This window comes from Trichomycterus rosablanca, unplaced genomic scaffold (assembly GCF_030014385.1).
Source record: "Trichomycterus rosablanca isolate fTriRos1 unplaced genomic scaffold, fTriRos1.hap1 scaffold_129, whole genome shotgun sequence".
Classification (NCBI taxonomy): Eukaryota; Metazoa; Chordata; class Actinopteri; order Siluriformes; family Trichomycteridae; genus Trichomycterus; species Trichomycterus rosablanca.
Genome location: NW_026946961.1, coordinates 27,951 through 53,172, shown reverse-complemented (window position 1 = coordinate 53,172; position 25,222 = coordinate 27,951). Strand labels below are relative to the sequence as shown.

General features: G+C 38.3%; 1 protein-coding gene, 3 non-coding genes and 2 pseudogenes across 4 annotated transcripts; 2 read left to right on the top strand and 4 right to left on the bottom strand.

Moving 5' to 3' along the window:
• The first annotated feature begins 529 nt into the window (after positions 1–529).
• Positions 530–956, top strand: LOC134305216 (histone H3). The gene has a single exon (XM_062990102.1). The coding sequence runs from the start codon at positions 546–548 to the stop codon at positions 954–956; it is 411 nt and encodes a 136-aa protein (XP_062846172.1). The 5' UTR covers positions 530–545.
• Positions 957–5,855: 4,899 nt separating this feature from the next.
• On the bottom strand, positions 5,856–5,929 carry trnai-aau (transfer RNA isoleucine (anticodon AAU)). The gene has a single exon. It is a non-coding gene; the product is annotated as a tRNA-Ile (tRNA).
• Positions 5,930–6,608: 679 nt separating this feature from the next.
• Positions 6,609–6,681, top strand: trnak-cuu (transfer RNA lysine (anticodon CUU)). Its single transcript has one exon. It is a non-coding gene; the product is annotated as a tRNA-Lys (tRNA).
• Positions 6,682–6,876: 195 nt separating this feature from the next.
• trnan-guu (transfer RNA asparagine (anticodon GUU)) lies at positions 6,877–6,950 on the bottom strand. The gene has a single exon. It is a non-coding gene; the product is annotated as a tRNA-Asn (tRNA).
• A 902-nt stretch (positions 6,951–7,852) lies between these two features.
• LOC134305219 (5S ribosomal RNA) lies at positions 7,853–7,971 on the bottom strand (annotated as a pseudogene).
• An 8,380-nt stretch (positions 7,972–16,351) lies between these two features.
• LOC134305220 (5S ribosomal RNA) lies at positions 16,352–16,460 on the bottom strand (annotated as a pseudogene).
• Positions 16,461–25,222: the final 8,762 nt, after the last annotated feature.

Here is a 25,222-nt window from a genome sequence, read left to right as displayed (position 1 = left end):
CTCTTCACAGGTCAAAGTTCAGTGTGCATTGTTCATTGGAAGGAGGTAATTTGTACGATTTATTTTTTCCCTTTCTATTTATCTTTACATATATATATTTATACAGTATATATCACTTGCAGTAGCAAAACCAACAATTTAGACGATTAAAAGTGGTGCAACAAACGTGTTTGTGTAGAACACATGGAACAAAAATTACAATAATACTAATAATAACAATAATAAGCAAAATTAACGAACTAATCAAGAATATTTTTTTAGAAAGGTATATACTTTAAATGCGATTGTAGGCTGTGTTTTAAAAGCACAAAGAAACAAAGGAAAGTATTATAAATCCCGCCAACAGCATGGAGGAAATACTGTGTTTTCTGAAACGAGGCAGCAGCAGAACGCCGACCAGTAAGCGACATTTGATGTAAGCACGTTCGTCCAATGAGAAAAGTGCTTCATCAAGACGCCCAATGAGCGCGGATCGGCTCAAGAGCGTGTTGGGCGGGCTAACATATTCTGTCCTACAGTTGGTGAAGTGCAGAGTTCCAGACGCGATGGCAAGAACCAAGCAGACCGCTCGTAAATCCACCGGTGGTAAGGCGCCGAGGAAGCAGCTCGCCACTAAGGCTGCCCGCAAGAGCGCCCCGGCTACTGGCGGTGTGAAGAAACCTCACCGTTACAGGCCAGGTACCGTGGCTCTGCGTGAAATCCGCCGTTATCAGAAGTCCACTGAGCTGCTCATCCGCAAGCTGCCCTTCCAGCGCCTGGTTAGAGAGATCGCTCAGGACTTTAAGACCGATCTGCGCTTCCAGAGTTCTGCCGTCATGGCTCTGCAGGAGGCCAGTGAGGCTTACCTGGTCGGTCTGTTCGAGGACACTAACCTGTGCGCCATCCATGCCAAGAGGGTGACCATCATGCCTAAGGACATCCAGCTGGCCCGCCGTATTCGCGGAGAGCGTGCTTAAACGAACCCACTCCATCCAGTTATCCTCAAAGGCTCTTTTAAGAGCCACTTACATGCTTCCACTGAAATGGGCACTTTTCATAACTTTTTTTATTTATTAATTATTCCATTGTGTGTGCGTGTTCCGAGTTATAATTTAGTTATATTTATCAGTTATAAATATTAGGAAAAACTGTTTAAAGTGTTTTTTTGTGTGTGTAGAGATGGTTAACACGGTTACATAAGTACAGCAGATTAAAGATTGGCAGGTGGTGTCTTATAACACATGATTAATAATGTTTATAGTGGTGTATGTTTATGGGGTTCTATAAAGCATTGAGTTAATAAGAGTAATATAGTCGTTATGAGTAGTAGAGTAACGCATAAGGCATAAGCAGAATATTGAATGTTTACCATAAGACTGGTTATTGTAATAATGGTAATAAAACAACCGTATTCACAATGATGCTTTTTCTAATTTGGTAATTCATGTGTTTGAGCCGCCACTGTGTGTGTGTGTAACCCTAACCTTTGTCCTCTGAGTCCCGCAGCACCAACTCCCATTTCTGACGGGGTTTTGTCTCCGTTTGCAGGTTCTCCGGCTGGCACTCACACTCAGGCTGGCACTCATTGTGCTCGCTACCTGATCTGAAGGCATGAGGACCCAGGTGTGGTTCTTCACCTCCAGGTGCGCCTTGTGTTCCTAGGCAGCACAGATGATATCTGTTGAGTCCAATTTAAGCCCAACTTCCTTCTAACCCTAATTAGGATAACCCCAAGTTATTTCTAACCTAAACTATGATAACCCCAACAGGTTTTTAACCCTAATTAGGAAAACCTAAACATGTATCTAACCCAAATTAAGATAACCCAGGAATACATGGCACCAGTTTACCATGGTCAGCACTGCCCTGGAGCACACAATGCAGTACACTTACCTTGGTCTCATCATTACATTTACATTTTCAGCATTTAGCAGACGCCTTTATCCAAAGCGACGTACAGTTACAGTATACAATCTGAGCAATTGAGGGTTAAGGACCTTGCTCAAGGGCCCAACAGCAGCAACCTGGCAGTGGTGGGGCTTGAACCAGCAACCTTCTGATTACTAGTCCAGTACCCTAACCACTAGACCACAGCTGTACTCATTACTGCATCAGGGAGTTTCAGCATGGCAGTGAATGCACTAAAGGAAAAAGCTGGCAGAGGCCTGTACACAATCAGAAGGAGATTTATAACATTGACATTCCCACCTCAATGGAGTAAATTATTTGTTAGTGTGATACAGCCTGTTGCACTGTACGGGAGTGAAGTATGGAGTCCACTCAATTTTCCCAGTTCTATTAAATGGGACAAACATCCAACAGAAACCCTGCATGTTGATTTCTGTAGAATGATTTTATAAGTCCAAAGGAAAACACAGACCATCGCCTGCAGGGCAGAAATAGGCCGAATATAAACATACAAAAAAGATCTCTACGTTTCTTGACAGAAAAGGACAGAAAAACTAGCACCACTTGCCACACATGTAAGAAACACATCTGCAAGGAGCACACTAAAACAATCACATACTGTGATATATGCATGTAAACAACACACACATGCACACACACACATGCACACACACAAAATATTGTTTTTATGTTCAATTTATAGTTTAATTTTCAATTTACACCTGCTGTTCTGAGTAAAATAAAGTTGGTTTTATGAAAAAGGGAAAAAATCTATACGGGTCAAAATTGACCCATAGCAGCACTGATGTCACTATACAGTAGATAATAATGTTTAGATAAAAAAAAAAAAATACAAACAATATTTGCTCAGTGTGCTCTGATATTAGTCTGTTAGACTCAGATAATATCCTTACATTGTTTCTTCACTATAGGAAATTCACTACAATGTATTTAAACAGCTTTTTTTATTGAAAATGAGGTATATTGTGAGATGAAAAGTTTATGGAGCCAAAAAAATAAAATTAAAAACAGTGTTTACATGGATTTAAATACAAACTAAGTTATCTATCAGGTGAGAAACAACATTGGATGATAACTATTGTTTTTGAGTATTTTTTGAGGCTGTTTTAAATCGGGTCAAATTTGACCCGCTAACACTAAAGATGTGGGCAGCTTTCTAACACAATACAAGGGTTAAATTATTATTATTATTATTGTATGGTTATGTATTTATTTTTTTTTACTTTTCCAAGCACCACACCATATGTGGAATAATAATCATAAGCACTAGCAGTAGTAGTAGTAGGGCTTTTTTTTCTGTTGTATTAGTTCTTGTTTTAGGCCATCAATCCTGTGATTTTTTATTCTTGCTCTTCTTCTTCTGTAATTATGACATTATGACATCATCATCATCATCAGCATCATCACTAAACATGGACATATAGTCCAATGAGAATGTCACACATGAGGCACAAAAAAACAGATAATTTAATATCTGCAAATGATACGTAAAGCCTAAAAGCCATCAGTACAAGCTGCGCAGCATTGTGTCTAAATAAAACAATTGAACAACGCTTGCTCAGAATGCATATAAATGGAGCCACTTAATGCTGTTTAATGATAATAGTTGACCATTACACTGTCAGCTTAATCAAAACTTAAATCCTAACAATAATAACAGGACGATGTTTTAAGTGTATCCAGAGCAGTAGAGAGAACAGAGTGGCGACACTCATAGGGAACCGTTGTACATTTTCAACTACTTAGCAAGTATTTTCAGTGATTTCATAACAAATCTTTAGTTATTTAATCCACAACAGAACATAAAATTAAAGAAGGAATATTTAAGCACCACTTTTCAGTTTAAGCACCACAAACATGACATGAGGTAATATTTGTGATGGTCATCCTGATGACCTGTATGAATCTCATGAATAACTGATGACACTTGTACCTTAATTACTAAAATAATTAATATATTGCTCCTGCATTAAGGCATACATTAGCAGTGGTGGACAGTAACTAAGTAAATGTAACTAGTTGGGTGAGTTTTTACTTTAACTTCACCACATTTGGTAGTCAAATGTTTTACTTTTTTCTCCACTACATTCTGAACAATCTGTGGTTCCTTTTGGTTTATGTGTGAATAAAAATATAACATTGTCAAAATAAAGGAAGCGTGAAGCGATCACACCAATCAGTGTTTTGTTCTTATGATAATTTTAATAAACATTAGTGTCAGATTAATAAATGACACAAGTCTTTTCACCTAAAAGTTGATTAATCAAGAGTCTTGTTACAGAAATGATCATAAAACATTAGAGCCATAATAAATCATGCTACTTTTACTTTTATACTTAAGTACATTTGAAGGTAAATACTTAAGTACTTTTACTCAAGTGGAGGTAAAGAGTATTTTTACTATTACTGGAGTAATATTTTACCTTGGATATCTCTACTTTAACTACATGGTTTGTGTACCTTCTCCACCATTTAATGAATACACACACAGTGATATACATGTGGGGAACCATATTCCCCAGGCCTCCAGGTAAATGTGTTCCCCCCTGTGTTGCTAGTATAATGGACTGATCTATAGGTTAAACTTGTTCTACATAATGACAACAGTTAAATACATCACCAGCATCACTGTAGTGTTTTATAATTACACACACAGTGATATACATGTGGGGAACCATATTCCCCAGGTCTCGTAAATGTGTTCCCCCCCTGTGTTGTTAGTTTAATGGACTGTTTCATAGGTTAAACTTGTTCTACATAATGACAACAGTTAAATACATCACCAGCATCACTGTAGTGTTTTATAATTACACACACAGTGATATACATGTGGGGAACCATATTCCCCAGGTCTCCAGGTAAATGTGTTCCCCCCTGTGTTGCTAGTGTAATGGACTGATCTATAGGTTAAACTTGTTCTACATAATGACAACAGTTAAATACATCACCAGCATCACTGTAGTGTTTTATAATTACACATACAGTGATATACATGTGGGGAACCATATTCTCCAGGTAAATCTGTTCCCCCAATGTGTTGTTAGTGTAATGGACTGATCTATAGGTTAAACTTGTTCTACATACTGTTTGTTAATTTTAAAATCACATGGCTGCAGTTTGTAAAGTTTAAATTAACGAGAGATCACCATGAATGAAACTATTCTTTAAAGTAAATGGTAGTGCAGCTGAGATGAGTAACCTTAAATAATAACACAGACTATTGTCCTGTGCGATATAGTTTATTTGTACGTGCACCAAAACTTTTTCTTGCGTGACAAAACGAGAAGAACAAACAAGTGTGTGAATAAGAGCATGTCCTGTATTAGGATTTATTTACAAATAAATCCGACACGGTAATTCTAGTTGATTGACAGCAATGTCTTTGTATTTTTAAATGACAGCTAACGATAGTGATCCGACTCTTTTAAGTATTGTGTATAACATATCAAATGTTGACTTCATCAAAAAGAATCGACTCCCTCAGCTTCCAACTGCTCATTGCTGAGTACAATCAAATTAGTGAATCGACTCTTTCGAGTCTATTCCTGTCGTTTGACTTAAAGAATTCATTAAGGAATCGACTCGTTTGATTCATTTGAACGCGCAGACTCACTCGCTCTCACACTGCGAGCTTCTCAAACTGAACTGCGTCTTTCTGTACATGAGGAAGAAATCTATGTAGAGATCTCAAATAACATGAACCTGAAGGTCTGAACTTACATTGTAGAAAAGAAAAACAAGCCAGTAGCAGCAGTGTGCACATTAAACCATTTACAGAAGGGTCATTAAGTTTGGTAAATTGAGATAATGGCATGTTTCTGACCTGAATGAGAGGGGCAGTAAAAAAAATCTCACACTGTCAGAGACAATGTTTGAAGTCCAGGTTAATAGGACCTGCTAGTTAGAGAAGGATCACTTGTTTGTTAGTGTAAGTCCAGAAGTGGGTGTGGCCCGTACGGGGATCGAACCCGCGACCTTGGCGTTATTAGCACCACGCTCTAACCAACTGAGCTAACCGGCCAGTACATCTGTTCTCTCTTTAGATCCTTGTACATAATTCTACACTGACCCAAATCAACAGCTGAAACAGACTTTCTTAATACACATCTAAGAGGTTTTGTTGGTTCTTATATGTGTGAACCATCTAAACTATATATTTCTTAAAGTTCTTGACTGAGTTTAATGTCACCAACCAGTGAGTGGAGCAGATACGACTCAGGTCCTGCACACAGTAAGTAGTGCTGATACACAGTACCAGCCTGCACACCAGAGGGGCTCCAAACATCAAGTTTTCACTCATAAAATCATGTAGTTTGTGAACTTTGTGGATTGAATGTAGGATTTATACATGTAGATTCTGGGTTTTAGGAAGTTGAGCTACTGTTAATATTTTTTCAATTGAACTAAAAACAACCTGAATTGATATTTTAATTTACAAGCAAATGTAAAGTATATTTCTATATGAAGAGCATCAGTTTCCAGATAATATACACTGAGGTGTAAAGCATAGTGGAGCGGGTTCAGTAATTGTGTAGTTTAAAAGTGACAGTAAATCTGTGTCTGTTTCTGTTGCTTATTCTGAATTGTGTTTGTTTGTAAACTGTGAATTAGTTCTTAATCTGGTCGTGATGTTAGTGGATTAAACCTACATCTCTCTGATGGTCTGACCGATGAGCTGTCTGTTCTGACCTACTGCTTAAGCCCGGCTAGCTCAGTCGGTAGAGCATGAGACTCTTAATCTCAGGGTCGTGGGTTCGAGCCCCACGTTGGGCGAGTATCTTCATTTAACATCTACAGAAACCAAAACAGCCGGTCTCCAGTGACTTATCAGGTGGATATTTGTGCTTGTAGGACTGTTGTTTACTGGATGTTTTCAGTTACTTATTTCCACTATTCTGTGGGACTACACATTGTTGTTGTGTCTCATATCCGTTTGATCAACAGGCAGGTTGTGCAATAAAAGACACTCGTCCCTGGGTGGACTCGAACCACCAACCTTTCGGTTAACAGCCGAACGCGCTAACCGATTGCGCCACAGAGACACGCGCATAGCTCTTTCACATGACGGTACACATGAGTCACATGACTTGCTAATGTTTACTTCATGCTAATAAACAGTATAACATTTTACTTACGTGTCCAGCCCTGCTACACAAACTGTCATTTTTGTCCCTGTTAAAAACTTTAGCTTAATTAAAGCAAATAAAGACACATTTAAATTTTTCATCTATTATTACAGGTTTAAAGTTGCATAAAACAAATGTTTGTACAAATAATATAAAACCAAATTACAAAATAAACATTTCACTTATTTTAATGATCTCAGAAATTACTCAGTTTTAAAGGTCAAAGGCAGCAGCATTTAGATCAGAACAGCTATTAACATTAAATATCACTAAAGTGGAAATCCTGAACACAGCAATGTAAACCTTTCATTTAAAAAAAAGTAAAGTTACATAGTTGACCCATGGTAAAAAGAACCTCACAGCTCAGCACAATGGTTAAACTGCACAACCCAACAAGGTAAAATAACCCATCATGTGTTCTGTCCAATATTTATACAGTGCTTTGTTGCCATATAGCACTTTATCACATGCATTCGGCCTTTTCTTTCCTGTATACCAAAAACAGTCGCCATTGCAGGTCTACAACACGTTACAAAAACACTTGGGACAAAAGAGCCATAAACACTCTTTAATTTTTATATATTATAAAATCTGTACCCAAGCAACAAGCTGTAAATTATTTCTAGCACCACTAGATGGAGACGACTTCTGTACAACATGTTCAACTTCACTTTAAAAGTCAGTTGAATGTGTTTTACTGTAGTAAGAATGAAAGTTTGAGCTGATCTTTGTGTCATTGTGTAGCTTTGATGAAGAAAAAGCCGCTGGGTCAGTGTGTAACAGGAGGTTTGGAGTGAAGGTGGGTGTGTGTGGATAAAAGCTTCCAGCTCCTGGTATTCCCAGGCGGTCTCCCATCCAACTACTAACCAGGCCCGACCCTGCTTAGCTTCCGAGATCGGACGAGATCACGTGTTCTCAGGGTGGTGTGACTGTAAGCGAGAGACTCTGTAAACAAGCTGCTTCTTATAGACGTCCGTCGTTCAGCCTTATAAATAAATAAATAAGTAATTAAAACCTTAACATTGTTTAGGTTCATTAAATGTCAGGTGTTGTTTATGTAAACACACATCTTAAAAGGATGGCTAATGAATTGTGTTTATTGATAAATAGTGGTCTTGTTAGGGTTTTACTCTTTATGTTAATATTAATAAAAAAAAATAATAAATAATAATGAAATAATAATAAGTCAGAAGGAAAGATTTATGGTGTTTAGGGAAATCTAGGAAAATTCACATCTTTAAAAGCACCACGTCTTGTTAAACTCTCATGAGTTTTGCTCAATAAAATGCCAATAAAACAGACACAGAGTTTCTTACATTTACACTGATTCTTATTCCTATGAACTCAAGATATTTCATGTTTTATCTGGTCAACTGTTATGATTTAAGAATAAATAAAAGCTGATGCTTTTAACCTCATACTTTCCTAATACTTTTATTCTACACGGTCTACATTTCTTTTAGTCTTCTGCCATGTGCAGTGCAATAATTCACTAAATTACACAGCAGTTCTCTTTTTATTTATTTATTTATTTATTTTTGCCATTTTCAAAATTGATTGTAAGCATTTATAAAGGTCATGCCACGTTCATTAGGTGAAATGAAGCCAGAAAAACAGGGTGATATTCTCACTTTCAGAGATCAAATTACTCAGGTTAGAAAGTCCTGAAACACAGAACATGCTCACCTGACTCTCTCTCAGCCATGCTACCATTAATCATTAAGGGGTGTGTGGCCCATACGGGGATCAAACCCACAACATTGGCGTCATTAGCACCACACTCTAACCAACTGAGCTAACCAGCCAGTATATATATATAATGTATGTGTGTGTGTTCAATTCCCAGGTGGAGCGGTCGGGGTTCTTTCTATGTGGAGTTTGCATGTTCTCCCTGTATCTGTGTGGATTTCCTCCGGATGCTTCGGTTTCCTCCCACAGTCCATAGATGTGCAAGTGAGGTGAATTGGAGATACTAAATTGTCCATGACTGTTTGATATTAAAACTTGAACTGATGAATCTTGTGTAATGAGTAACTAGCGTTTCTGTCGTGAATGTAACCAAAGTGTAAAACATGATGTTAAAATCCTAATAAAACACAAAACAAACTTAACATATCTGACTGAATATATTAGCAATTTACCCTCAATCTTTTGATAAAGTGTAAAAAAGTTTTGTTTGCCAATATATCAATAAGTTATCTTTTATTCATTATCAAATGTTATGTCAGACCATCATAAATTTTCCTGTCAATTGATTAATTTGATGTTACAGTATTAACATGTCTTTCTCCAAAAAAACATATTTGTTGTAAATGCGAGGAGGAACTTTAATTTTTTTTTATTCGTATGTTTATTATAGCAGGTTATCAAGACTTAAAGTCATTACAGAATTTATCAGTGTCAAGCTGGCAGCAATGGGGTAGCAAATATATATGCTGTTCAGTTCAAATCACGTTACAAAAGAAAGTTAAAAAAAAATCCATTTTAAGTTAAATGTAAAAAGATTTTATTTCAAGTCTTTTTAACACCATTCAAGTGGTCTATTCATCATGAAATGAATGTTAAACAACTGCCAGATTCACAAAACGTGAGAAACAGCAAAAACTGTTTTACACACTCAATGTAGAAGCACTTTGTAGTTCAACAATTACTGACTGTAGTCTATCTGGTTCTCTACATGCTTTGTTAGCCCCTTTCACCCTGTTCTTCAATGATCAGGACCTCCACAGAGCAGGTATTATTTAGGTGGTGGATCATTCTCAGCACTGCAGTGACACTGACATGGTGGTGGTGTGTTAGTGTGTGTTGTGCTGGTATGAGTGGATCAGACACAGCAGTGCTGCTGGAGTTTTTAAACACCTCAATCAGTGCTGGACTGAGAATCGTCCACCAACCAAAAATATCCAACCAACAGCGCCCCGTGGGCAGTGTCCTGTGACCACTGATGAAGGTCTAGAAGATGACCAACTAAAAAAAGCAGCAATAGATGAGCGATCGTCTCTGACTTTACATCTACAACCTCTGGCAAAAATTATGGAATCACCACTCTTGGAAGATGTTCTGTCAATTGTTTAATTTTGTAGAAAAAAAATAAATCACAGACATGCCACAAAACTATCATTTTTCAAAATGTCAACCTTCTGGCATTAAGAAACAATAAAAAAAAGAAACAAATATAATAGTTGTGGTCAGTCACAATTGCTTTTTTTAGATCAAGTAGAGGAAAAAAATATGGAATCACTCAAATCTGAGGAAAAAATTATGGAATCACTCTGTAATTTGCAGCAAAACATCTGCAGCAGATTAGATTTGCTAATTATTCTTCAGTTTAAAAAGAGTGCTTACACCTCGGAGAGCTGTTGCACAAAGCAGATTGTCATGAATCATGGTTCCAACACAAGATATGTCAGTTGAAACAAATGAGAGGATTATAAAACTCCTTCAAGAAGATAAATCATTGTGGAATGTCGCAAAAGATGTTGGTTGTTCCCAGTAAGCTGTGTTTAAAATCTGGACCAAGTACAAACAAAATGGGAAGGTTGTAAAAGGGAAGCATACTGGTAGACCAAGTAAGACATCAAAGCATCAAGATAGAAAACTTAAAGCAATATGTCTTGAAAACAGAAAATGCACAACAAAACAAATGAGAAACAAGTGGCCGGAAAGTGGAGTCAATGTCTGTGACTGAACTGTAAGAAATCACCTAAAAGAAATGGGATTTACATACAGAAAAGCCAAACAAAAGCCATCATTAACACCTAAAAAGAAAAGAACAAGGTTAAAGTAGGCTAAAGAAAAGCAATCGTGGACTGTGGGTGACTGGATAAAAGTGATCTTCAGTGATGAATCGCAAATCTGCATTGGGCAAGGTGATGATGCTGGAACTTTTGTTTGGTGTCTGTCCAATGAAATTTATGAAGATAACTGCCTAAAGAAAACATGTTAATTTCCACAGTTGTTGATGATATGGGCCTGCATGTCGGGTAAAGGCACAGGGGAGATGGTCTTCAATAAATGCCAAAGTCCACATTGAAATTTTGGACCCTTTTCTTATTCCATCAGTTGAAAGGATGTTTGGTGATGATGACTTCATTTTTCAAGATGATAATGCATCTTGCCATAGGGCAAAGGACGTGAAAACTTTCCTTCAAGAAAACATATAATGTCAATGGCATGGCCTGCAAATAGTCCGGATCTCCATCCATTTGAAAATCTCTGGTGGAAATTGAAGAAAATGGTCAATGACAAGGTTCCAACCTGCAAAGCTGATCTGGCAACAGCAAGAGACAGTTGAAGGCAGATTGATGAAGAATACTGTTTGTCATTAGTCAACTCCATGCCTCAGAGAGTTTAAACCATTATAAAAGCCAGAGGTGGTGCAACAAAGTAATAATGGTGCAGTGTTTTCTAATGATTCCATAATTTTTTCCTCAGATTTGAGTTATTCCATATTTTTTTCCTCTACTTGATCTAAAAAAAAGCAATTGTGACTGACCACAACTATTATATTTGTTTCTTTTTGTATTGTTTCTTAATGCCAGAGGGTTGACAGTTTGAGAAATGATAGTTTTGTGGCATGTCTGTGATTTATTTTTTTTCTACAAAATTAAACAATTGAAAGAACATCTTTCAAGAGTGGTGATTCCATAATTTTTGCCAGGGGTTGTACATCAACTCTGAAATCAACACTACACAACTCTGAAGTCTGTAACTCTGGAAATTCAACACTGGCGATTTTGCTGTGTGCATGACTTGGTATTTAAACAAATGAGGGTTTAAATGTAGATAAAACACACACAGGTGTGAATGTAATCATGTGTTTTAGCAGTTTGAGTCTACAGTCAGTGATGGTTTTGTACTGGATACCTTTAAATTCAGGTGTTCCTAAAATTTAGATTCCCGCGTGTAACTAAGTGGGGTGGGGGAGGGTAAAGTGCACCATGAGCTCTGTGATAACACGCACTTACATTTAGGTTCATCTGGGTTTTTTTTTTATGTTTGTTTGTTGACCTGAAGCAAAATAATTTTACTGATATTTCAAATGTGTACTAAACTTTACAGAGAATGGACAAACAAGAGGATAAACAAGAGGATAAACAAGAGGATAAACAAGAGGATAAACAAGAGGATAAACAAGAGGACAACATGGTATGTATTTATTTTGACATGTATTCTTTTCATGTGAACTATAAATAGAATTTGATTAAAAAAACTACTTAATCTGTTTATTGAACATTTTATTAAATGTAGGATTCACTTTCTAAAATTGAGTGAGTTGCTCTAGGGCAGGGGTCCCCATCATGAAATTTCATATATACTGTATATACAGTATATATACAGGTGCTGGACATAAAATTAGCATATCATGAAAAAGTTGATTTATTTCAGTAATTCCATTCAAAAAGTGAAACTTGTATATTATATTCATTCATTGCACACAGACTGATATATTTCAAATGTTTATTTCTTTTAATGTTGATGATTATAACTGACAACTAATGAAAACCCCAAATTCAGTATCTCAGAAAATTAGAATATTGTGACAAGGTACAATATTGAAGACACCTGGTGCCACACTCTAATCAGCTCATTAACTCAAAACACCTGCAAACGCCTTTAAATGGTCTCTCAGTCAAGTTCTGTAGGCTACACAATCATGGGGAAGACTGCTGACTTGACAGTTGACCAAATACTTATTTTCCACCATAATTTACAAAAAAATTCTTTAAAAATCCTACATTTTTTCTCATTTTGTCTCTCATAGTTGAAGTGTACCTATGATGAAAATTACAGACCTCTCTCATCTTTCTAAGTAGGAGAACCTGCACAATCAGTGGCTGACTAAATACTTTCTGACCCCATATAGAGAGAGAGAGAGAGAGAGAGAGAGAGAGAGAGAGAGAGAGAGAGAGAGAGAGAGAAAGAGAGAGAGATATTATATATATACAGTGTATCACAAAAGTTAGTACACCCCTCACATTTCTGCAGATATTTAAGTATATCTTTTCATGGGACAACACTGACAAAATGACACTTTGACACAATGAAAAGTAGTCTGTGCAGTATAAGTAGTATAAGCAGCTTATATAACAGTGTAAATTTATTCTTCCCTCAAAATAACTCAATATACAGCCATTAATGTCTAAACCACCGGCAACAAAAGTGAGTACACCCCTAAGAGACTACACCCCTAAATGTACAAATTGAGCACTGCTTGTCATTTTCCCTCCAAAATGTCATGTGACTCGTTAGTGTTACTAGGTCTCAGGTGTGCATAGGGAGCAGGTGTGTTCAATTTAGTAGTACAGCTCTCACACTCTCTCATACTGGTCACTGAAAGTTCCAACATGGCACCTCATGGCAAAGAACCCTCTGAGGATCTTAAAAGACGAATTGTTGCGCTACATGAAGATGGCCAAGGCTACAAGAAGATTGCCAACACCCTGAAACTGAGCTGCAGCACAGTGGCCAAGATCATCCAGCGTTTTAAAAGAGCAGGGTCCACTCAGAACAGACCTCGCGTTGGTCGTCCAAAGAAGCTGAGTGCACGTGCTCAGTGTCACATCCAACTGCTGTCTTTGAAAGATAGGCACAGGAGTGCTGTCAGCATTGCTGCAGAGATTGAAAAGGTGGGGGGTCAGCCTGTCAGTGCTCAGACCATACGCCGCACACTACATCAAATTGGTCTGCCTGGCTGTCACCTCAGAAGGAAGCCTCTTCTGAAGTCTCTACACAAGAAAGCCCGCAAACAGTTTGCTGAAGACATGTCAACAAAGGACATGGATTACTGGAACCATGTCCTATGGTCTGATGAGACCAAGATTAATTTGTTTGGTTCAGATGGTGTCAAGCATGTGTGGCAGCAATCAGGTGAGGAGTACAAAGATAAGTGTGTCATGCCTACAGTCAAGCATGGTGGTGGGAATGCCATGGTCTGGGGCTGCATGAGTGCAGCAGGTGTTGGGGAGTTACATTTCATTGAGGGACACATGAACTCCAATATGTACTGTGAAATACTGAAGCAGAGCATGATCCCCTCCCTCCGGAAACTGGGTCGCAGGGCAGTGTTCCAGCATGATAATGACCCCAAACACACCTCTAAGACGACCACTGCTTTATTGAAGAGGCTGAGGGTAAAGGTGATGGACTGGCCAAGCATGTCTCCAGACCTAAACCCAATAGAACATCTTTGGGGCATCCTCAAGCAGAAGGTGGAGGAGCGCAAAGTCTCGAATATCCGCCAGCTCCGTGATGTCGTCACGGAGGAGTGGAAAAGCATTCCAGTGGCAACCTGTGAAGCTCTGGTAAACTCCATGCCCAGGAGAGTTAAGGCAGTTCTGGGAAATAATGGTGGCCACACAAAATATTGACACTTCAGGAACTTTCACTAAGGGGTGTACTCACTTTTGTTGCCGGTGGTTTAGACATTAATGGCTGTATATTGAGTTATTTTGAGGGAAGAATAAATTTACACTGTTATATAAGCTGCACACAGACTACTTTTCATTGTGTCAAAGTGTCATTTTGTCAGTGTTGTCCCATGAAAAGATATACTTAAATATCTGCTGAAATGTGAGGGGTGTACTCACTTTTGTGATACACTGTATTATATATATATATATATACCAATAACCGTTACATTGTATATATTTAAAACTATAGCAATATCCTTATCTCTAAATTTATTCTGATATATTTTTAAATATTGTTCATAAGAATAGATACAATACTGCAAGATGCACAATTTGCACATACTTTTTTTTGTTGCATACCATATGCTGTATAAATGCACCTTATTTACTTACTTTATTTGTATTAGTTTCTCTTCTTTGTTAAACTACTGGAGACGTACGTACGTACGTACGTACGTATCTATCTATCTATCTATCTATCTATCTATCTATCTATCTATCTATCTATCTATCTATCTATCTATCTATCTATATACTGCTCACAAAAATTAGGGGATATTTCAAAATGAATATGAAGCAATAAAAAAAAGAAGCATTTGATTTTTTTTTATTAAACAAGAAAATCAGAAAAGCAAACGAGTCAAAAAGTCAAAGAAAGTTGTTCGATCATGCAAACCAACTTTTATTTCATTGGTGAAAATGCACTATAAAAAAGGCTGGAAGTACTGGAGTATCTGCACGTTCCCTGATCTTAAAAGTGCACATCCTGCAATTTCCCAGCCCTTGCAATGCCCCTGCAACACGATTTGCCCAACTGCGAAGCCTGGAGAGCCATAGGACGTCTTGAAGGTGGTCAAACACAGGCGACAGACACACACAACAGCAAGAGATGACCACTACTTGACCTTATTGGCAAGAAGGAACAGGCGCAGCAATGAAACAGAGCTGCAGGGACAGTTTCTTGCTGCCACTAGACGATGGATATGCACCCAGACCATACAAAATCGGCTCCATCATGTTGGACTGCATGTCCGGTGACCAATGGTATGCATTCAGTTATCTGCTGAATGAACACCGTAGAACACGTAGAAGGTGGGCTGATGAGCATCGTCATTGGACCTGTGATGAGTGGTCAACTGTCCTCTTCTCTGATGAGTCACGGTTCAGTCTGCAGCCTGACAATCATCGTGTCCAAATCGTCGTTTGCTTTTCTGATGTTCTTGTTTAAAAAAAAAATCGAATGATTCTTTTTTTTTATTGCTTCATATTCATTTTGAAATATCCCCTAATTTTTGTGAGCAGTGTATTATTCACTTATTTTTTATTGTTGTTGTTATATTTTTGATTATTTGTTGTCGTGTTTGTTGATATTTAAATCATTTCTTTTTTGAAAACTGTTTACAGGTTAAAGCGTAACAGCATAAACACCACCGTCTATAAATGAATGAAGTGCTTTGGTCCTCCACTTGAGACTTTTATGTAAACAGACACAACAACAAATAATTAAAAAGACAGTAATAATAAATAAATAAATAAATAAATAATAACAATAATGTCACAAATCTATACCACATCTACAAGATGTAACTTATTTCTAGCACCACTAGATGGGGATGATGTCTGGACATAATTTTGAACTTCATTTTTAAAGTCACTAAAATGCTAAAAATCCTAATTTGGTTTTTCGTTTACATTTTAAAAGCAGGAAAACAAAGTTATTCGTTAATTTTTTTAAAGTTATATTGACAAAATAATTTCCTTTCGTACAGCCAGGATGGATAAGTGTTTTACTCAGAATGAAAGTGACAGCTGGCCTTTTTCTTCTCGTATTGCTTTGATGATGAAGAAAAAAAGAAAATGTTCGGCTCCTTTAGCAGGAGGTTGAAGTAAAGATGTGTGAGGAAAAGCTTCCAGCACCTGGTATTCCCAGGCGGTCTCCCATCCAAGTACTAACCAGGCCCGACCCTGCTTAGCTTCCGAGATCGGGCGTTCTCAGGGTGGTGTGGCCATAAGTGAAAAATGCTACTAATAGTTTCCCTTTTAAAGACGTCCATCTGAATATCAGCCTTTCACTTCAGTATGTTTAGATTATTTGTTGTCGTGTTTTTTGTTATTTTAGACATCATTTCTTTTCCTGTAAAACTGTTTATAGGTTAAAGCGTAACAGCATAAACACCACCGTCTATAAATGAATGAATTGCTTTGGTCCTTCACTTGATACTTTTGTTTAAGTAAACAGCGCCTTAATGCTACAGCTACAGGCAGGGCTGGACTGGGAACAAAATTCAGCCCTGGACTTTTTTCTTGACCAGCCCACTACAAGCACATTGCGCCACACATATCACCCCCTAATCAAATGTTAGATGATTGATATTAATAGTTTTCATCTATCTTACCACTAAAGTTAATAACTCACTATAATAAAAATTAAAATAATAAAAAAATAACTACAAACAAATATATATATTTTTAACACTAAAATTAATAGTTCTATCCATCTATCACACACATAAAATTTACAATTTCTTAAATGGTTCTATTGGATTTCCCCATCCTGTCCTTTCATTAAACCTTTAACACTGGTAAATATGCTTTTTTCGCACTTTTATTCACACGTGATTCACGTTTGTTCCAAATTAGTGCATTGCTCCGATGAGCAAAGAAATAAATACTTTATATGTTGACAAGGGAAATTAACCATGTGCGCTATGAACATAATCACTCTAAAAGTCCTGAACAACTGCATTTTCCTTTCTGTATTATAGAGGACAAGATAGTGTTTACTTTTTCTGAACAGCAGAGACTAATGGTACCATCTCAAATTATATCCACCGCCCTATGTAGTGCACTATGTTGGACATGATATCATAGAACTTTTACAAAAATCGTCCTTAAAACGGCTGGTTTAAAGCCCCTGATATCCAACAGTAGCTTAGATAACTACTTATTAATCATTCAGTGACTGTTAAAAGAAATGTTTTGTACTGTTAGGAAGTACCCTAAGTAGGGCATAGGCGACATTTGAGATGGGCCCACAGTCTCTTCTTAAACGGCGTTACTAACGAAGCAGAGTCACTGAACACTAACTTTTCCTTTTCTGCTCTTTGGCTATGCTGTAGTTCCTCACTGCCAGACAGGTTGTCCAGTTTCCTGCACTTTTCTGCATCTGCTTGCAGCTTTTTATCACGGGCTTTTTCTGCACCTCCTTAACGCATTTTCGACCCTTTCTCCATCTCGCACTCATTCATAGTTTTTGTACCGGTGCTTGTGATTACGGTTTATCCTGGGGGAGGGACATTTCTGTGATTGGCCAATGGACATGCAGTGAGGATACTGTGGTGGGCCAATGCACACTTCAGGATTATTATTCAGGAATATTTAAAACAGAATTTATTTTTCACTCCCTCAGCGGCCCACATACAGAGCGGCCCACCGGGAAAACTCCCGACCCTCCCGATGGCCAGTCCATCCCTGGCTACAGGCTATGTTAAGAGCACATGCAGGTAGACAGACCACTGAAATTTTGGCCTTGTGTTTTCTTGAGAGCATGGTACAAAAAAATATTGCAATGTCGCCCTCTTGTGGCACATTTTGAGAATTGCTAAAAAGATAGATAGATAGATCTATAGATCTATAGATCACAACGGAAGCTAAGTCACAATGAAAGTTAAGCCACAACGGAAGCTAGCAGCAGTCAAGTTTGAAAAGTAGGTGATAACTTTGTCGCTATGTGATTAATGATGATTCTGTGATTAATGTCGTTAAATGTTGTTACAAATGATCAACGTTGTTCACTGTGTTTATATCGACATAGTTATGTAGACTGTCATCGAACGTTATTGTTATTGTGAAGCTAGCTACGTCGTAACCGACATCACTTTTAACGTTAGTAAAACAGATAATCGATTATGTTCAGTCAACAGAGGTGTTGAACAACATGCTGTACAATTCATGTTAAGTGGCTATTGTCTGTTAACTAGACCTCTGTTAAAATGTCCAACCACAGTGGGTACCTGCTTAATAATGCTTTATTTGTTGTCCTACAGAGCAATGTATTGTCCATTTTGTGGATTCAGCCTGTATTCTCAAACAACGTTCTGCAGTTCATGTGACAAGGACATCCAATTCTTGTGCCATGCTGATAAGCGTGGCATGAGTGAAGGTAACGTTTCAAAGATTACTTGTGTTTTTAAATTAGACTGAGACTGTACTGCACTGCATAAATATAGTTTGGAATACTGGATGTCTGAACAGACATGTACTCTCTTGATGATATTTGATTAGACTCTGAAGCAGGAAGCACTGGAAACAGTGTAGTGGAGTCATTCCACAATTTCCGGATTTTAAAAGGAAATGAAAAAAGCACCACTAAAAGACACCACTGTGAAGGTAAGTTTTATTTGCTGATGTAGGCTAACTGCAAAAAATATTGTTACATGTCTGAGAGACACGTACTGAAAAAGGGCAGAAAGACAGAAAGAGAGAACAACCAAACACAAATACATGAAAACAGAAAAAAAAACAAGTGGCTGCTGATTGGTTGCAGCATTTTCTCCAATAAAAAACAAGAAAACAAAGTCAAGACAAAGATAGAGTGTATACTTCTAAAGCACTGGTTAAGTAAATAAAGCTACAGGGCTATGTTATAAGCACATGCAGGTAGACAGAGCACTGTAATTTTGGCCTTGTGTTTATTTGTGGACACCAGTTTTCTTGTGAGCGTGGTAAAACAAAATTGAGATGTCGCTCTCTTGTGGCGTTTTTAGAGAATTGTTATGAAAACTAATATGATATGGTAATATGAAGTCTGTTGACCATGGTAAAAGAAATCTTTGTAATGTCGCCCTGTTGTGGCACTTTTGGGGAATTTTAAAAAAATTAACATGATCTGGTAAAATGAGATCTTGTGACCATGTTGGTAAAAAAATCCTTGTAATGTCGCCCTCTTGTGGCACTTTTGGAGAATTGCAAAAAAGTAATATGATGTGGTAATATGAGATCTTGTGACCATGGTAAAAAAAATCTTTGTAATGTCGCCCTGTTGTGGCACTTGGGGAATTGTAAAAAAAATAATATTGATTTGATATTGTTACGTGCCTTTTTTCTGTTTTCATGTATTTGTGTTTGGTTGTTCTCCCTTTTTTTGTCTTTCTGCCCTTTTGCAGTACAAGTGGCTGCTGATTGGATGCAGTGTTTTCTCCACTGCATCCAATGAGAGATATGGTGGAGTGACTGGGGGCGGGGCTTCCAGTAAAAAAAACAGCAAGAGACTGGCATGATTAAAAAAAAGAAAAGGATAGAATGTCAAGACAAAGATAGAGTGTATACAGTGTATCACAAAAATGAGTACACCCCTCACATTTCTGCAAATATTTCATTATATCTTTTCATGGGACAACACTATAGACATGAAACTTGGATATAACTTAGAGTAGTCAGTGTACAACTTGTATAGCAGTGTAGATTTACTGTCTTCTGAAAATAACTCAACACACAGCCATTAATGTCTAAATAGCTGCAACATAAGTGAGTACACCCCACAGTGAACATGTCCAAATTGTGCCCAAATGTGTCGTTGTCCCTCCATGGTGTCATGTGTCAAGGTCCCAGGTGTAAATGGGGAGCAGGGCTGTTAAATTTGGTGTTTTGGATACAATTCTCTCATACTGGCCACTGGATATTCAACATGGCACCTCATGGCAAAGAACTCTCTGAGAATGTGAGAAATAGAATTGTTGCTCTCCACAAAGATGGCCTGGGCTATAAGAAGATTGCTAACACCCTGAAACTGAGCTACAGCATGGTGGCCAAGGTCATACAGCGGTTTTCCAGGACAGGTTCCACTCGGAACAGGCTTCGCCAGGGTCGACCAAAGAAGTTGAGTCCACGTGTTCGGCGTCATATCCAGAGGTTGGTTTTAAAAAATAGACACATGAGTGCTGCCAGCATTGCTGCAGAGGTTGAAGACGTGAGAGGTCAGCCTGTCAGTGCTCAGACCATACGCCGCACACTGCATCAACTCGGTCTGCATGGTCGTCATCCCAGAAGGAAGCTGACGCACAAGAAAGCCCGCAAACAGTTTGCTGAAGATAAGCAGTCCAAGAACATGGATTACTGGAATGCCCTGTGGTCTGACGAGACCAAGATAAACTTGTTTGGCTCAGATGGTGTCCAGCATGTGTGGCGGCGCCCTGGTGAGAAGTACCAAGACAACTGTATCTTGCCTACAGTCATGCATGGTGGTGGTAGCATCATGGTCTTGGGCTGCATGAGTGTTGCTGGCACTGGGGAGCTGCAGTTCATTGAGGGAAACATGAATTCCAACATGTACTGTGACATTCTGAAACAGAGCATGATCCCCTCCCTTCGAAAACTGGGCCTCATGGCAGTTTTCCAACAGGATAACGAGCCCAAACACAACCTCCAAGATGACAACTGCCTTGCTGAGGAAGCTGAAGGTAAAGGTGATGGACTAAACCCAATTGAGCACCTGTGGCGCATCCTCAAGTGGAAGGTGGAGGAGTTCAAGGTGTCTAACATCCACCAGCTCCGTGATGTCATCATGGAGGAGTGGAAGAGGATTCCAGTAGCAACCTGTGCAGCTCTGGTGAATTCCATGCCCAGGAGGGTTAAGGCAGTGCTGGATAATAATGGTGGTCACACAAAATATTGACACTTTGGGAACAATTTGGACATGTTCACTGTGGGGTGTACTCACTTATGTTGCCAGCCATTTAGACATTAATGGCTGTGTGTTGAGTTATTTTCAGAAGACAGTAAATCTACACTGCTATACAAGTTGTACACTGACTACTCTAAGTTATATCCAAGTTTCATGTCTATAGTGTTGTCCCATGAAAAGATATAATGAAATATTTGCAGAAATGTGAGGGGTGTACTCACTTTTGTGATACACTGTACTTCTAAAGCACTGGTTCAGTAAATACAGCTACAAGGTTATGTTATGAGCACATGAAGGTAGACAGACCACTGTAATTTTAACCTTGTGATTATTTGTGGCCAGTTTTCTTGTGACCGCGGTACAAAAAAATCTTTGTAATGTCGCCCTCTTGTGGCAGTTTTGGAAAACTGTAAAAAAAATTTACATGACATGGTAAAATGAGTTCATGTGACCAAATTGGTAAAAATAATATTTTAATGTCACCCTCTTAAGGCACTTTTGAAGAATTGCAAAAAAAAAAAATAGTGATATGATATTGTTATGAGCCTGTTCTTTACTGCAACCAATTAGAGACATGGTGGAGTGACTGGGGGCGGGACTTTCAATATGAAAAAAAAAAAAAGAAAAGAATGTCAAGGGCAGTTGTAGCCTAACGGTTAAGATACTGGACTAGTAAGCAGAAGGTTGATGGTTAAAACCTCATCACTGCCAGGCTGCCACCGTTGGGCTCTTGAGCAAGGCCCTTAACCCTCAATTGCTTAGAGTGCAAAATGTAAGTCACTTTATATAAAAGCATCTGCTAAATGCTAAAAATGAAAATTTAAAGATAAAGCAAGAGTGTGTACTTTTATTATTTGATTAATTGATTATTTGTGGCCAGTTTTGTTGTGACTATGGTAAAAAGAAATTGAAATGTCACTCTTCTGTTGCACTTTTGGAAAATTGTTTTAAAAAGTAATATGATGTGGTCAAATGAGATCATGTGACCATGTTGGTAAACAAAAATCTTTGTAATGTCGCCCTGTTGTGGCACTTTTGAAGAACTGCAAAAAAAAACAGTGATATGATATTGTTACGTGCCTGAGAGACACGTTTTTTTTTTTCTGTTTTCATGTATTTGTGTTTGGTTGTTTTCTTTTTCTGTTTTATTGCAGTACAAGTGTCTGCTGATTGGTTGCAGCGTTTTCTCCACTGCAACCAATGAGAGGCATTGTGGAATGACTGGAGATAAGCAGTACAAGTGGCTGCTGATTGGTTGCAGCCTGTTCTTTACTGCAACCAATTAGGGAAATGGTGGAGTAACTGGGGGCGGGGCTTCCAGTAAAAAAAAAAAACAGCAAGAGACCGGCACGAATAACAAAAGTAACGAAAAGAATGTCAAGACAAAGATAGAGTGAATACTTCCAAAGCACTGGTTAAGTAAATACAGCTACAAGGCTATGTTATGAGCACATGCAGGTAGACAGACCACTGTAATTTTAGCCTTGTGCTTATTTGTGGCCAATTTTCTTATGACCATAATAAAAAAAAAAATTGAAATGTCGTCCTCTTGTGGCACTTTTAGAGATTTGTTATAAAAACTAATTATGGTAATATGAGGTGTGTCGACCATGGTACAAAAAAAAAAATCCTTGTAATGTCGCCCTCTAGTGGCAGTTTTGGAGAAATGCAATAAAATAATATCTTGTGACCATAATAAACAAAAATCTTTGTAATGTCGCCTTGTTGTGGCACTTTTGAAGAATTGTAAAAAAAAAATAGTGATATGATATTGTTACGAGCCTGTTCACTACTGCAACCAATTAGAGACATGGTGGAGTGACTGGGGGCGGGACTTTCGATATAAAAAAAAAAGAAAAGAATTTCAAGGGCAGTTGTAGCCTAGCGGTTAAGCTACTGGACTAGTAAGCAGAAGGTTGCTGGTTCAAACCTCATCACTGCCAGGCTGCCACCGTTGGGCTCTTGAGCAAGGCCCTTAACCTTCAATTGCTTTGACTGGAAAATGTAAGTCGCTTTGGATAAAAGCGTCTGCTAAATGCTGAAAATGAAAATGTAAAGACAAAGCTAGAGTGTATAATTTTATTTTTTAATTAATTGATTATTTGTGGCCAGTTTTCTTGTGACCATGGTAAAAAAAAAATGTAATGTCGCCCTCTTGTGGCACTTTTGGAGAATTGCAAAAAAAAGCGCTGTGATGTGGTAATATGAGGTCTTTTGACCATGGTAAAAAAAAAAAAGTCTTGTAATGTCGCTGTCTTGTGGCAGTTTTGGAAAACTGTAAAAAAAATTAACATGATATGGTCAAATGAGTTCATGTGACCAAATGGGTTAAAAAAAATCTTTTAATGTAGCCCTCTTTTGGCACTTTTAAAGAATTGCAAAAAAAAGTAATATTATGTGGTAATATGAGATCTTGTGATCATGGTAAAAAAAAAAATATTTGTAATGTCGCCCTGTTGTGGCACCTTTGGAGAATTAAAAAAAAAATAGTGATATGATATTGTTACGTGCCTGAGGGACACGTGTTTTTGTGTTTGGTTGTTCTCTTATTCTGTCTAAGTAAATACAGCTACATGGTTATGTTAAGAGCACATGCAGGTAGACAGACCACTGTAATTTTGGCCTTGTGTTTATTTGTGGCCTGTTTTCTTGTGACCGTGGTAAAAAATTTTTTAGATGTTGCCTTCTTGTGGCACTTTTGGAGAACTGTAAAAAAATAACATTATATGGTAAAATAAAAAAAAAATAAAAATAAAAAACGCACTGTAATATCAATAATAATCAATAATAATTTGTGATCAGCCTCACTGGTTGTCCCTCAGATTGTGACAAGCTGCTACAAATTGTGCAGCATGTGTGATCAGTCCGCTCTTCTCTCCCAGTACAGGTCCTTCTAAAAAAATTAGCATATTGTGATAAAGTTCATTATTTTCCATAATGTAATGATAAAAATTAAACTTTCATATATTTTAGATTCATTGCACACCAACTGAAATATTTCAGGTCTTTTATTGTTTTAATACTGATGATTTTGGCATACAGCTCATGAAAACCCAAAATTCCTATCTCAAAAAATTAGCATATTTCATCCGACCAATAAAAGAAAAGTGTTTTTAATACAAAAAAAGTCAACCTTCAAATAATTATGTTCAGTTATGCACTCAATACTTGGTCGGGAATCCTTTTGCAGAAATGACTGCTTCAATGCGGCGTGGCATGGAGGCAATCAGCCTGTGGCACTGCTGAGGTGTTATGGAGGCCCAGGATGCTTCGATAGCGGCCTTAAGCTCATCCAGAGTGTTGGGTCTTGTGTCTCTCAACTTTCTCTTCACAATATCCCACAGATTCTCTATGGGGTTCAGGTCAGGAGAGTTGGCAGGCCAATTGAGCACAGTAATACCATGGTCAGTAAACCATTCACCAGTGGTTTTGGCACTGTGAGCAGGTGCCAGGTCGTGCTGAAAAATGAAATCTTCATCTCCATAAAGCTTTTCAGCAGATGGAAGCATGAAGTGCTCCAAAATCTCCTGATAGCTAGCTGCATTGACCCTGCCCTTGATAAAACACAGTGGACCAACACCAGCAGCTGACATGGCACCCCAGACCATCACTGACTGTGGGTACTTGACACTGGACTTCAGGCATTTTGGCATTTCCTTCTCCCCAGTCTTCCTCCAGACTCTGGCACCTTGATTTCCGAAAACAGTACTTTGGACCACTGAGCAACAGTCCAGTGCTGCTTCTCTGTAGCCCAGGTCAGGCGCTTCTGCCGCTGTTTCTGGTTCAAAAGTGGCTTGACCTGGGGAATGCGGCACCTGTAGCCCATTTCCTGCACACGCCTGTGCACGGTGGCTCTGGATGTTTCTACTCCAGACTCAGTCCACTGCTTCCGCAGGTCCCCCAAGGTCTGGAATCGGCCCTTCTCCACAATCTTCCTCAGGGTCCGGTCACCTCTTCTCGTTGTGCAGCGTTTTCTGCCACACTTTTTCCTTCCCACAGACTTCCCACTGAGGTGCCTTGATACAGCACTCTGGGAACAGCCTATTCGTTCAGAAATTTCTTTCTGTGTCTTACCCTCTTGCTTGAGGGTGTCA

Coding starts and splice junctions, on each gene's coding strand:
- LOC134305216 (XM_062990102.1), top strand. CDS start 546: ATGGCAAGAACCAAGCAGACCGCTCGTAAATCCACCGGTGGTAAGGCG.